This window comes from Zalophus californianus, chromosome 15 (genome assembly GCF_009762305.2).
Source record: "Zalophus californianus isolate mZalCal1 chromosome 15, mZalCal1.pri.v2, whole genome shotgun sequence".
NCBI lineage: Eukaryota > Metazoa > Chordata > Mammalia > Carnivora > Otariidae > Zalophus > Zalophus californianus.
The window spans coordinates 3,571,812-3,586,341 of NC_045609.1; the positions used below are offsets into that span (position 1 = coordinate 3,571,812).

The 14,530-nt window shown below is 37.9% G+C and overlaps 1 protein-coding gene across 1 annotated transcript in view; it reads left to right on the forward strand.

Moving 5' to 3' along the window:
* PCDH15 (protocadherin related 15) overlaps positions 1 to 14,530 on the forward strand; it is a 1,343,394-nt gene that overhangs the window by 992,132 nt on the left and 336,732 nt on the right. Inside the window, exons 14-15 of the mRNA XM_035724230.1 lie at positions 7,834 to 7,968; positions 9,481 to 9,630. Coding sequence (XP_035580123.1) covers positions 7,834 to 7,968; positions 9,481 to 9,630 — 285 coding nt within the window. The remainder of the gene's footprint in view (positions 1 to 7,833; positions 7,969 to 9,480; positions 9,631 to 14,530) is intronic.

A 14,530-nucleotide genomic window follows, 5' to 3' on the forward strand; every position in this document is an offset into this window, starting at 1 on the left:
AGAAGCTAAATCCTGAAGAAAAAGTGCAGTTGTAGTTTCTCCATAATTGCAAAATGTATGTGTTTGTACTCACTTGATATATTTATATTATTATTATTTTGCTTGATATATTTATATTACCGAATGTTTGCATACTAAGCCCTACGCTTACTTGTGTACATTCCTGTTTTTCCGGATTGTCATTCACTTTAAAGAATCTAAGATTGCATTCTAAGAGACTTTTTAAGGATGGTGGGACTTACAGGGTGTCACTGAGGTGGGTGGGGAGAGCTCCTGGGACTAAGCACTCTTAGCGTGGGGCTCTTTGAGCTGACAATTCCAGTTGGCTTATTAGATGCTCTGAGTGTTTCCAGGGGTGGGGCAGTGGCTGTGGTTCTCAGGAGTTAGACACCCGCCCTTTGACTCTTGGTCCTACTGTGTGATGGTTGTATGACACTGAGGGGCCTTGCACTCACCAGTTGCCCCTTTTGCTCAATCACCTATGATCCAAAAAGTTATATGGGAGTGGTGATTGCCGCCTTGGCCTGCTCCCTCACTTGGGGCTGGTGGGGATGGGCAGGGAGAAGACAGTTCCCATAGATGACCCCATGCACATGGAGAGTGGTGCCAAATGTCACTAACTGAACACTGTGCGTCTGACCATTTGTTTCTTATGTAGTCCCACCCTCTTTCTGAAATTAACTACAGTGAGTGCTGTGAGGTGCCTTGAAAGTGAACAAGTATCTCTAATCTCCTAGTTATAAATGTTTCTAAATTATCATATACAGCTCCTATATATCTATAATGTAAATAAGTCCACAGAATATTAACCATAGTTTAATCCACCTTCCTCCACTATGTGAAGTGTTCCCCTCAGGCCCACCTCTCAGGAGTGGGTACAACGCCTCTTTGTGACGCTCAATCTGGACACCGGGGAGTCGTTGGTTTCCGTTTGTTCCTGACAACTGAAGGTCTCTGTATCCTTCCTGTTTAGTCTTCTGAATATTTCGGCAATTCTCTTTTCTTCTCCCATCTTGACAACCATCACCCTACTCGTCTCTCATTAGAATTGCCTCCTGATGTCCCTGCCTTCGTATGTTTTTCTGACTCGGGCCTCTCTCTCACCTAGCCCCTAACAGTGATCTCTTCAAGAGATCACAGGGGACTGTATCACAAGCCTGCCTAACGCGCTGCTCTGACTTCCCATCCCCCGCACAAGAGAATGGCTATAGGGTCATTCAATGCCTGAGCATTCCTACCGCCTCACCTGTTACCTTTAGCATCTGCTTGTAGTCTCCTGCACATGCCAACCTGCTTCTCATCTCATTCCCATTGTTTGTGACGTTTTCTACGTTTTGAAATCTTTCATCCTTCATTGCCCAAGCTGGCATGGACAACTTACGCTCAGTGTTTACAGTTCTGCTCAGGCTTGCTCTCATTCACGCATCTTGCCCGGACTCCGCTTCCCCCCAGATGAGCTGCGTGACTCTCCTCTGTGCATTTCTCTACTGCTCTATTCACGTCATTGTAGGTGCCTTGCTCCCTCTTTGAACGTCAGCGGAGGATAGGGCCTACATCTCAATCACTTCTGTATCCTGAAGATCTAACACAGTTCTCAGAACTTAATAGGTTCTAGTAATGGTTTAATGAGCTCATGCGTTCAGGCGTGAGTAAAGGAATGAGGACCTCTAACATATGCATCAAAATGTGTATATGTGTGTATATACATGAGGATGCGTATAAGCTTGCGTGTGTGTATGAGACAATATTTTGATTCCTGTTGGAAACCCAATATATCAACATATAGATACAAATATTATATATAGAAAAATATGAATTGCATTGATCTGTGTCACAGTATGGCCCATTTCGTGGTTGGACAACTAATTCCTAGAAATCTCTTCATCAGAGATTTGAAACAACATCATTGAGTTGAAACTAACTTTCTTGCAACTCATCCGGTATTCCTTATAGCTTCCATTTGCAGCACACAGAATATATTCGTAGAATAACCATTAATATGTTTCAAGATGTATTGATGTCCTTCGATTCAGAGGGACATGATGAGATGATTCAATCTCTTTTTCCAGGCCAATGACCGTTTATTTTTAAAAAGTAAAATATGTTCATTGCTAGGTTATTTAAAGATCTGTGTTAACAAAAGAAATTTCAAGGCTTTTTTATTTCACAGGCAAGAATTTTACTATATGGTAAATTCTTGCTGTTTTTGAATGTCAGAATTAATGAAGTTAATCAGCATAGGGATAATAGGATTTAAGAATAAAGACAGAAACATGTCACCACATACAGATTTTACTAACAGAAAAGGAGGTTCAGTATCAGGCAGGAAAATAAGTCATCACGGTAGGAGTCAATTTCTTGAGTCGCTTCAAGAATAGTTATGCCACAGGGCACATGCCGAGAAGAGAACAGACTTGGATTATTTGTCCAAAAATTAAGTTGTTTTTCTTCCTTCAACTCAGCGGAAAGTAAGACAAAGTTTTAAAACACAGTAGGAGGGATTGGTGAGTTGTTGTGTTATTAACAGTGTAGATTTCGAGTCAGAAAGACTCTTAAGGGTCACAGTGAAACTGAAAAAGAGTACAAAAAGTATTTGTGTTAGTGTTTCTTTTCTATAGTTATATAAATATCAACATATAGTGGGGCACCTGGGTGGCTCAGTCGTTGTGTCTGCTTTCAGCTCAGGTCATGATCCCAGGGTCCTGGGATCGAGCCCCACATCAGGCTCCCTGCTCCGCGGGAAGCCTGCTTCTCCCTCTCTCACTCCCCCTGCTTGTGTTCCCTCTCTCACTGTCTCTCTCCCTGTCAAATAAATAAATAAAATCTTTAAAAATATATATCAACATATAGATACAAATACTATATAGAGAAAAATAAGAATTGCATTTATGTGCTTTTTCAAGTACTCTTAGCTCATACTTGCAAAATATCCCAGAAGATGGGTAAATCAAGACATGCCCAAGGTTTTCAAGAGGATGCCGGAAACCACCGGGTTTTCAGAAGCAGAACAACTGAAAGTTGATTATTGAATTCTGGTTCCAAAAAAATACATAACGGGGGATAGTAATCTACAGAGGTTACCCACTTGGCTTATAGGCAGTGAGTCACTTAAATTCCAGCTGGGTTCATGTGCGGGCATAAAGTGCTACTGTTTCAAGATACAGGCATCCTTGAATCTAATACAATAAATACACTCTTAAGGGTATTCTGTGCTTATATGCCTCATACATATTCTTATGCTGTTCTATGTATGTTAGGTCAGAATGTGAAGAAAAAAATACACCTTGAAAAAAGTTATTAGTTTAAATGTACTGGAAAGTGTTGTTGCTGTTGTTTGTTTGTTTCTTACTAGTGTATACTTGTATGTTGTATGTATGTAGTCATTTATGCTTACATTGTTTTTTCTTAATGTTAAATTTGTAAATAGGTCCCACCTGGTGGAATTCCTGTAGGTACTGGGTGTTTACTTTGTGTTTGCTCTTTTGTGAATTGCTGTGGTTCATTTCCTGGCTCTTTTTCTTTTCTACTAAAACAAGTAGACAGTTACTTCATTATCACTTATAAAGACATCTACAACTACTTTAAATATATGTATGATTGTAGATGTAATTTAAGTCTATGTTCCTCATATTATTGGTTAGAGTAGAATGAATTGTGTGGAATCCAAACTGCATATAAATTTTAACAAAGATTATTCAATTGCTAAATGTTTTTTGCAGTCCATGACAAACGTTCATAATCCATCACCGTATTCCTCCTAAAAGATTCTAAGTGTGGAATTGAACCTTTTTAACAAGGTCGTCTGAAGACAACCACTGCTGACCAATTCAAATTGGCAGATGAGATTAATTTTTTGTCATTTCTTGTTACACTTTATAATTTATGTATGCACATAATTATGCATATATATACATATGCACATAAACACACACATTTCTGTGTTATATGTGTATATATATGAGGATGCATATAAGCTTGTGTGTGTGTATGAGACAATATTTTGATTCCTGTTGGAAACCCAAAATTGGCTTTAAATCCAATTACTTGTTCTATTTGAATGTCTTTCTTCTATATGATGCAATTTCTAATTTTACATTCATGTGTTTCTTTACCTTTGCATTTGCATATGTGTTTACTTTTGCCTTCTTTTTTTTCTGTGCTGTGAGTGAATATCAGAGTTTATTTTCCCCTCTCAGAAAATAATACATAAATCAATAAAATGATATACTTATGGTATATACTGAATATATACTTTAGATAAAATAATATTACCATTTGTCAGAGGGAGAAAGAACATTTATTAGCCAGCCTTCTGTGTACATATTAATTAGTTAAAAAACTAATATGTACTTTAAACAAATTTAAGGACACAAGGACTACATAAAATCTATTGTGTCAGAATAAGCCAGAGCATTATCTGTCTATTTACACTCATAATATACCACACCTGAAACTAGTATTATCCTTAAAAATAAATCCAAGTATTAAGCTTTGAGTAATAACTGGCTGAATATTTCCAAGTCTGTATTCTTAAATTCTGTCCTCAAAGAAATATCCAGATATTCACCAATGGTATCTAAGTATCCAATATATAGATTTTAAAAAGTTACTATGTGAAGTGTTCATAAAATTCACAAGTTAAAATTTAATCAGAGATTAACTGAGCAGGACAGATTAGAATGAACTATAAAATGCCATGGACAATCATAGTTTTCTGTGTTATGTTATCTCTTTACAAAAAATAATCTGCATGTCTGGGAAGTGTTATTTTAGGCTCTAGTTATTACAACAGGACTTGAAGTGAAGACAATTAAGTTATCAAAAGGTCTTTAATATTTCTGGTTATAAAATATGAGAGTTTGTTTATGAAGTCCTGCTGTGTATATCATCTTCAAATGGGAAGCATTGGACAGTGAAAATCTCGCAACTTCTATAAACTGGGAAAGGGGACAGTGTTGTTTGTGACACAAGCATATTGTGCAGTCTCAGATAGGCACAGGCTGGCTCACAACCCAACATTCACTGTAGTCTTGCACCATAACAATACCTGGCATTAAAAAAAAAAAAAAAATGCCTACAACATGTGGTAAGAATACGAATGAATATATCTAACAAACTTACTAACAGAGGCTACAGTTGAAAGGAAGAAAAGAAATTGAGAGAGAATATCAGTTATAAGCAAGTAAAGAATGACTGAAGGACTTGAATAAAGGGAAGGAAGTAAATATTTGCTATGTCAAGTCCCATACCAGAGCTTGCTCAGCTTGCTCAGCTTGGATTACTGGCTGTTGCAGGTCTGAGTGAAGGAAGCTGTTCTTTGGCACCATTGTGGGTAAACTCAAGAGAACAGGAAAAAATCCCTGAATTTAACAGCCTAGTGATTTTACCCTGGTTGGTAAAATCAAGGATAAACACTAAAAAATGACAGGCACTCATACTTACTTAGTTTTTGTTGTTGTTGTTAATTGAAACTGCATTCTAACTTTTCTGCTCATTTAAAAGTAACCACTGGATTTTATTGCAATTGACCTTAAAGTACGCAATAAGAAGCAACCTCAAAATGTGGTTCAAGATATGTTGAGTTTACATGCAGTTTATAGTCTACTTTTTAAAATAAATAATTTAACTTTTTATTAACTAAAATACTTGATTATCCAAACGCCCTCCCTGCTAGCCATGCTGAGCAATGGGGGTCACGACACTGAGGAGCCTGAGGTTCCTCTTTGAGAGTATCCGTGACCTGTACCCCTGAAATAAATAATATATGTTAATAAAATAGATAAATAAATAAAAATAAAAATAATTAAAATTTTTTTAAAAAGAATTGCTGAATCATTATATTGTACACCTGAAATATAATACTGCATGTTAACTATACTGGAATTAAAATAAAAATTAAAAAAGAAAGAAAGTATCAATGGAAAGCCTCTGACTTTTCACAGCTCTTAACAAGTTTATTTAGTAATAAACAGACCACTGGAAATTATTATCTATAGTATTATTTTTTTCTTGTTCCAGGATCAGTAAATGTAGCATACTGGACTTATATCACAATCATGGACATAGAAGCTACAATAGTATAGCTAAATGCTATCTCCTAATGAGATATTACAAATACAGAACTTGTGTTAGGTTCAAATGAAACCATTCATTTCAGAGTTATTTGAAATATACACATATTGAATCTTTAAAAAGGTGTAGAGATTACAGTGTCTGTGGATCAAATAATGTATACATTTTAATATAGTAGGAGATATTTCAACTTTCTCACTTTCACAAAGAAATTTTTAAAATGTGAGTTCTAGGGGCGCCTGGGTGGCTCAGTAGGTTAAGCCTCTGCCTTCTGCTCAGGTCATGATCCCGGGGTCCTGGGATGGAGCCCGGCATCGGGCTCCCTGCTCCGCGGGAAGCCTGCTTCTCCCTCTCCCACTCCCCCTGCTTGTGTTCCCTCTTTTGCTGTCTCTTTCTCTCTGTCAAATAAATAAATAAAATCTTTAAAAAAAAAAAAAAGGTGAGTTCTAATTTTTTAATCAAATGAACATGTCTTTCACAATTCCAAACTCTATACTCTGCCCTCAGCCCCTGATTTCAGACTTTGAAAAGTAATCTATGATATTAAGTTACACATCACACTATGCTAGGCATAATGTGTATTTTTCATTTGAGTCTGGATGACACGCTGTGACATGAGTTTCAGGTGGACGCCATAGCAGTGCGACTTCTTGTACGCCGAGCTCAGCACCCGCGTGGCTCCCATCTGTCACCACATGACACTTTTACAGGACCAGGGACTCTATTCCCTGTGCTGTGCCTTTCATCCCTGTGACTTACTCATTCCATAACTGGAAGCCTGTATCCCCCACCCCCCTTAGTGCATAATATTTTTATAGTTGTCAAAACCTACAGAAACACCTCACCTCCCTGTGCCATGTCTGTTGCTGTTGTTTGCGTAAAGCCTTGTCTGTGGTCCTGTCTCTCACGAATCTTTTCCCGGCCCCACCTGCCTTCTTACTCCACCACCAGACATCAGTCCACGCCTCCCCACTTACGTCCTTGCTCTTTCTCTAACGTGCAGAGATGAATCTTATCTTTCAGGAGGGCAGTAAAACCGTGAAGGGTTGCCAATGCGTAATTATCTCTGTTTTGAACTTTTGCAATCCCTTCTTCTTTATGTATACGTCATCTTTCTGGACTCTTATCAGACACAATGCAGCCAATTCATATATCTTCAGTCTAATCATCGGAGATTTTTAAATTAAAATAAACATTATGTTTCCCTTTGGAGAGCCTTTGCAGCATTAAAATAAGAAAAAGCAAGCATGATATTTATAGGTAATGAAGTATACATAGCCAATTTTATTTCTATTTTGCATTAAACGTGAGAACAGAATAATAATAGGCATATGTGCAGTTTATTACTACAAATGAAGTAGTTGTACAACCCTACAGCTAAAATTTGGGGCTCCAATTTGCTTTTCTTGCATTTATTTCTTATTTCTCAAGCCCAGCGAAGTTCTGGAGAATATTGATATTGAGGAACCAAAAAGAATATATTCAATTGGATTGTTATCTTTCCTATTGTTTTCCTTGTACTCCCATTAATTGTGCTTGTACTCATTCTGCTATGGTGCTTTCCACAAAAGGGGTCATTGTCTTTGCATAATCCAGCTCAGTGGTGAGTGAATGTCTAGTGAAACCTATCTTGTCTTTGGAAAGTCTTACTACAGTCATGCATAGTTTTGTGATAGATTTGCAAAATGAATCTCCAGTTAATGAACTAATAGCTGCATTATGTATTCACCATTTTAAATAATGGCATTCTTTTTTCCAAAGACGAAGGACGCAGAGCTTCACCTTTTCCTGAATGATTACACCTCAGTCTTCACTGTTACACAAACTGGCATTACTCGCTACCTCACCTTACTTCAGCCGGTGGACAGGGAAGAACAGCAGACTTACACTTTTTCGGTAAAACGATTTTGTATACACATTTGTGTGTGTGTGTGTGTGTGTGTGTGTGTGTGTGTATCAGAAAGAGATATCTGTTTAAAACTGAAGAAGTCAATGATTTAGGAGGAAAAAATACAATATTTTCAAGGAATTGAGAATTGAGAATATCAATAATAAAATTCTTCACATGTATTTCTCCTTTTTCTGTTTTATAAGTTTGTGCAGCTGTGTTAACATTCTTTCCAACAGAGGAAAATAATTTTCAAGATGGAAACAGGAAAATAGGGGTCTCATTTTTCACCGTACACTCACAATTGACTTAAATTTGAGATGTTACCAGCTAGAATCCACAAGTAAAGAATTATTTCCTAACCCATAGTTTATTTTAACTTATTTTATGGGTTTTTTTTTTGTTATTACATTTTAAATTTTTCCATAAGGTTAGGCCAGAGGTTCTCCACTGGGATGATCCCTGCGCCCCCCAAGCCCATCCCCTGGACACATTTGGCAACATCTGCAGACACACTGGCCATCACTCCTGCGAGGGGTGCTATTGGCATCAGGGAAGGAGAAAACAAGGGTGCTGCTAAGCAGCTTATAACACACAGGACAGCCCCCCCCCCGACCGAAACAAAGAATTATCTGATAGAGAGATCCTAGTATAGTTTAATCAAGAAAAAAAAAGGGGGTGAGGGGAGGTTATTAAACTGTAATTGCAAATAGTTATCAGTGAATACAGATGAAAAGAAAGCTGTGTTATCCAAATTTCTGAGCTAGATTTTATTCAGATATAAGTGGAAAATGAGCTGATATAGTAAAGTAGAGATTGTGGGACTTATATAGGATTTCCTTCTGGAGAACCTAATGCAGCAGAGCCAGAGAGTCCAGGAAACCTGACAGTTAGAACTTAGATAGAGTGTGGATTTCGGAAGTCATTCAGAACAAAGATGGCAGTGTTACAACGCTGATTTTGTTTGCCAGACCTTCCTAAAATGTTAATGGTGTAATTAAGATATTACTATTAACTAGTCACTATTAACAACTTTAAAAATTGTCATTTTGTGAATTACCAGAAAAAGACATCACATCTCTAGGGCACCTACTTTCTTGTGTGATCTAAGTATGTTGGCTATAAATGCATCTATGGCATTGTATACAAAATATGGAAAAGTGAAGAATAACTTCCTATTTTTTTAAAAAAATTAAGTAGCAGTTAACTCCTAAGAATCAGCAATGTTACTGGCTCACTCCAAGCCTCTAAGACATTTTACATGTCTGCTTATTTAAAATGTGCTTGGAATTGAAATATATTAAAAATAAAACAGAATCCTCTGTAATTGCTTCTTAGCACATTAAAATACTTTGCTTATGTGTACTATTGTAGGTTTATTTCCTTTTATCAACAAAACATTTTGGCACCCATTTAAAACTGAAATTATATATAAGAAACATCTTAAATCATGAGAGTGAATTCTGTACTGCTTATGTTTGCAAGACTTTTCTATTACATGTATTTTTCTATCCCCAAAGATAACGGCATTCGATGGTGTGCAAGAGAGCGAGCCAGTTATTGTCAATATTCGGGTGATGGATGCAAATGATAACACTCCGACCTTCCCTGAAATATCCTACAATGTCTATGTGTATACAGACATGAGCCCCGGCGACAGTGTCATTCAGGTAACTCCCCATATGGTATGAGGATTTACACAAAGCAGTTACTTCCATGGGCATTATGCAATGCATAGATTAAGAAACTCCTGAAGAAATGAAAATTAACTTCAGACTCATGATATGACCTAAGTTTAGTTTAAAAAGCTTTAGATTTATGTTTACTTTTTAAATAAAGATGTATCTGTATGCACTTTATTTTTTTTAAGATTTTATTTATTTATTTGGGGGTGGAGAGTACAGAGTGAGGGGCTGAGGGAGGAGCACACTCCCCCCTGAGCAGGGAGCCCGACGTGGGACTCCTTCCCCAGACCCTGGGATCACATCCTGAGCCGAAGGCAGACACTTAACTGACTGAGCTGCCCAGGCGCCCCGTTTATATTCACTCTAAAGCGGAATTAACTAGTTATTAAATGTAAACATAGCTATTTGACCAGTTTATAAATTATTTTTAAAATTTTAATGCTATGAATATATTTAAATAGTTAATATATAATATACTTAAAACACTTAAGTTTCAGGTATTAGACATAGTTGAAAACTTCAAATTATTTTGAACTTCTGCAAATATGGGTTAAATTTCCCTTGGCGATAAAGACAGAAGACTGCCTTAATAAACTGGTGGATAAAACTGTTAGTGGTTACCTGGACATAAAACGGAATCATTACAACAGAGAAAATTAGAATTACATAGTAAACAGTGTCTTTGAAAACACATAAATCGGGCAAAATCCTTCTCATTGATTTGTCTTATTTTTATTATTAACTGTGTACTTACTACATTTAAATTAATTACAAGTTATCTCAAAATATGTGGGTTTTTTTTTTTTGTATTTTGAGTATAAGCCATAGATAAGTCATAATACTCATCCTTGAGGGTTTTTAGAAATCTGGAGAAGAATTGAGTCTAGTACTTTCCAAACTATCTATACTGCAGAATTATCCAGGGAACTGTTTAGAAATACAGACAACCAAGATTTCACATCCGCTTTCCTGGATCTAAAGCTCTACAAGCAATATATACTTTACTGATATTAGGAAAACGAACCCCAAGAGTTTCAGTTGCCCAACCATGTAAAGATCACTGATGTAGATTATCCTCTAAATCTGAGAGTCAGACTCAGTAATTCTAAGTAATGCTCAGGTCAAGAAAGCCATGATTCTATATACTTTTTGGAGTATTTGAATAGCTCCCAATTATTACTTAATTACATATTACATAACAGTTACATTATATCATTAGATAGGGTCATATAAAATTTTGGAAAGGCTGGAAATTCACCTGTACGTGCTTGCATCCGTGAATACCCTCGGATGTATTTGGTATGGGGGAAAAGCCAGATACATTTGATTCCTCTCTTGCTTGTGCATATCTCATATTGATGAAATGCACCCTTTCAACCATTTATCTTGAGGTCGGGACTCTGATTAGTTTATTTCTACATCCACAACATCTGTACCCACAGTGCCTAGCCTGTAGTAGATGCTCAGTATAGTAGGTGTTTAATAAATGTTTTTTGGGGGGTGACAGAGGGAGACTCACAGACAAGCGGATATGAATGAATGGGAAGATATAGAAGCACTGGTCTTTATTCCTAGTCAATTGGCCGACCTGGAGAGTGACATTTATCCTTACCGAGGCACTTACTACAAACACAACAAAATTACAGTTTATACAGATCAAGGAATGACAATCGTTGTCATGTTCTTATTTAATTAGACCTGATTCTCATCTCTATAATAACATAATTGAAAGTAAGAGTAAGTTTATATATATATATATATATTTAGAAAAAAACCCAGCAGGGAACTGGAAAGTGTAACTAAGAAAACCATAGCAATGATGTGGTGGAACTGTATTTCAAAAAATGTTTGCCTGAGGGGATCAAAAGCTTATTTCTGGCATTTGCAGGCTGCAAAAGTTCATTTCCCTTATGAACTTCTTTATAAAATAGATCTTTTCTTGCCTTTAAAGATTCATATTTTATATATCTCCTTGAACCACGCAGATTATGAAGATAGAATATTGTTTGCATCTATGTGGCTCTATTTTTAAAATTAAGCACCAAGAAATGAAACCTTATAATTAGCATTTTAAATGTTATTCCCACTATGTGGTAACAGAATAGTGTGACTCTAAAACATCTTCCAGGGGCCTAGAAATAAAAGGAAATAGATTTCCTATTGAGAGAAAGGTTTGTAAATAAAGCAAACTGATTTAGAACTGCGGCCTGCATCTGCCTTGTAAGAGTCACAGAATAGGTTCTGTGCTGCGCCCACCCCAGCCCCTCACCAGCCTGCCTTTACCCGCTGACCCCAAGATCAACTGGTTTACGTTTGGTTAGTATTCTTATGTCAAAAACAGTGAGAATATTAGAAGCCAAGGGGACAGTGAGCACTCTTCAGCAGAGAGCACCTTAGATAACAGATTTTAAGTATATTTTATTTTATTTTAATTTTATTTATTTATTTGTCAGAGAAAGAGAAAGAGCACAAGCAGGGGAAGGGGCAGAGGGAGAAGCAGACTCTCTGCTGAGCAAAGAGCCCAGTGTGGGACTCGATCCCAGGACCCTGAGATCATGACCTGGGCCGAAGGCAGACACTTAACTGACTGAGCCACCCAGGCATCCCTAGATTTTAAGTATATTTTAATCAGATTGTTTTTAATCTATCATCTTCAATGCAGCCATGAGACTTTCTTGGGCTGATATAAGTACGTACTTGACTATTTGAGTCTATCCCCTTCTTGTTAGGAGGAGCCTTAAGAAGTGGACAGGTTGGTCATAAAGATGTGAGGAACCAGATCCTTACTAGCAATTCTGTTATAAATTGGTCCTCTGACTTTGTATCTCCTACGCCTGAGTGCTATAAATAGGAACAGAGTGGTTGGTGAGCCACGTCTGGAAGAGCACTACCCCAAAATAGCATCTGTGTCCTTCATAACTGAAAATGAAGTGTAATCAGATTGTTAGCATATCTTGTGTTTAGGGGGAAATTACTGGCGTGAGTGAGCATGATTTTTTGCAAGAAAGACCGTCTTGTAAGCCATCGATGAAATCCTACATCATGGATGTCATGCTCCGTTGTCCTAGCTCTCGTTTCACACATGGCTGGTTTTCTCGAAAAACCAGTTGCCTGATATTGAAGATATAGATTTTGAGATAAAATTTTAATATTTTGAAGATGTAGATTTTCCTATCAGTGGTTACCTATCCAGTCCACACTCCATAGATGCTATTCCTAAACTCTTACAACTTTCCATAAATCACTGTTCTTGATCCTAATTGAATAGAGAGATTTCCCCAAGCAGCCTTTGAAAATAGGGATGCCTCAACTCCACCCCGACATGGTTTTATTTCAGCCATCTGGCCACTCACCGTAGAGCCCCATTGGGAGATTTCAGCTAACAAAACAAAGCAGCTCTAATATACGGCCAGTTTTGAGAAAACTCATCTTTACCCTTAACAAGATTTCATACCTTGGAAAATCGAAATTCCTAATTCATGAAGAGGGAGTCTCGTATGGAGCTGAGCCCTTTGATTCTTGCCCCACCTCCTTCCGTTTTTCTTGCTCTTCGGTTCCTGAAGAAGTGCCCCGCTTCTTACCCTCTTGGCAGCTGTAACTCCCCCGAACCCACCTTCACCTGTGCCCTACCCTTGTTCTGTTTCGTCCCCTTTCTTTCACTACAGCAATGTCCTCCTCTCTCCTGACTTTCTTGTCCGTCTGTGAACACCCTTACGTCTCCCCTGCCCTGGTCTAAACTCTCCTCCCAGGGAAGACCTCTTGCTGCTGCCCCACTCTCATATAGTCAGGCACTTGGATTGATGGATACACTTCCAGAATTTATCAATTTACAACTTCCTCATTATTAATTATTCTATTGTTTCACTCACATCATACCGCGAGAATCATACAAAATCATAAATCTGATGAGTCTGTCTTTAATTGTCAAACACAAAAGCATTTCTCACTCCTTTATCCGGTAAAACTCTCGTCTTTCCCATTTTATGGAAAACTTGGTTCTCATCCCACCTCCCTGGTGACTAAGAGACTTTGTTGCTGGCTCCTTGTTCGTTTCTCATTCTTTAAATATTAACATTCTCCAGAAATCAATATGCAGGGCTCTGTTTCATGAATTCCCATGTTCTGAGTCATTACCACGATGTATAGTCATGTCTCCCACGGTTAAATGCCCTGCGGCGACCTCAACATTCAGCTGGCATTCCAAGGATCTGTTGTACGGGGGAGTACAGGTAGGCCCTTCGGACTGGACATACTGCAAGATAAATTAGCTAATCCGCTATCTTTCATCTAATACAAAAACACACACGGACTCAGACACCCACACCCTGTCTCCACTGGAGGCCATTATGCTGTGAAGGGCGCCACTAATCTAAGGTTACAAAGGCTTAGCAGTAACCTCAGAGTCCTGTTTCTCATTCCCATCTTTCCCCTGCCTGCATGCAGGTGACTGTCCAGATGCTAATACTGCTGTTTCAAAAGGGATCTGTCATTATTACCCTTTCCATGTCTATGGCCTGCCGGGAATTAGGCTATGAGAGTGAATGCTGACTGGTAACCCTATTTCCGCAGATGCCCCACAGGTACTTAATCTGCAACACGAATCAGGACAGGTCTTCCCTACCTCAGAAAGAGCCCAGTCTCTACACGTGCCATCAAGACCGTTCCCATAATGCCCCACATACTTCTGTCTCATCTCCTGCTACATCCCTCCACGTAATCGACTTTGAGATCCTATAGAGGGTTTTATTTGGTTCCTTCTGTTTGACTTCAGCATGGACTATTCCTTCCCATTCTGTGCCTGTTGACATCTCTCTCAAGTTTCAAAGCTTGATCCAAACTGTATCTTTTTTTTTTCATTCTTCAACATGCAGCTCAAATGTGACTT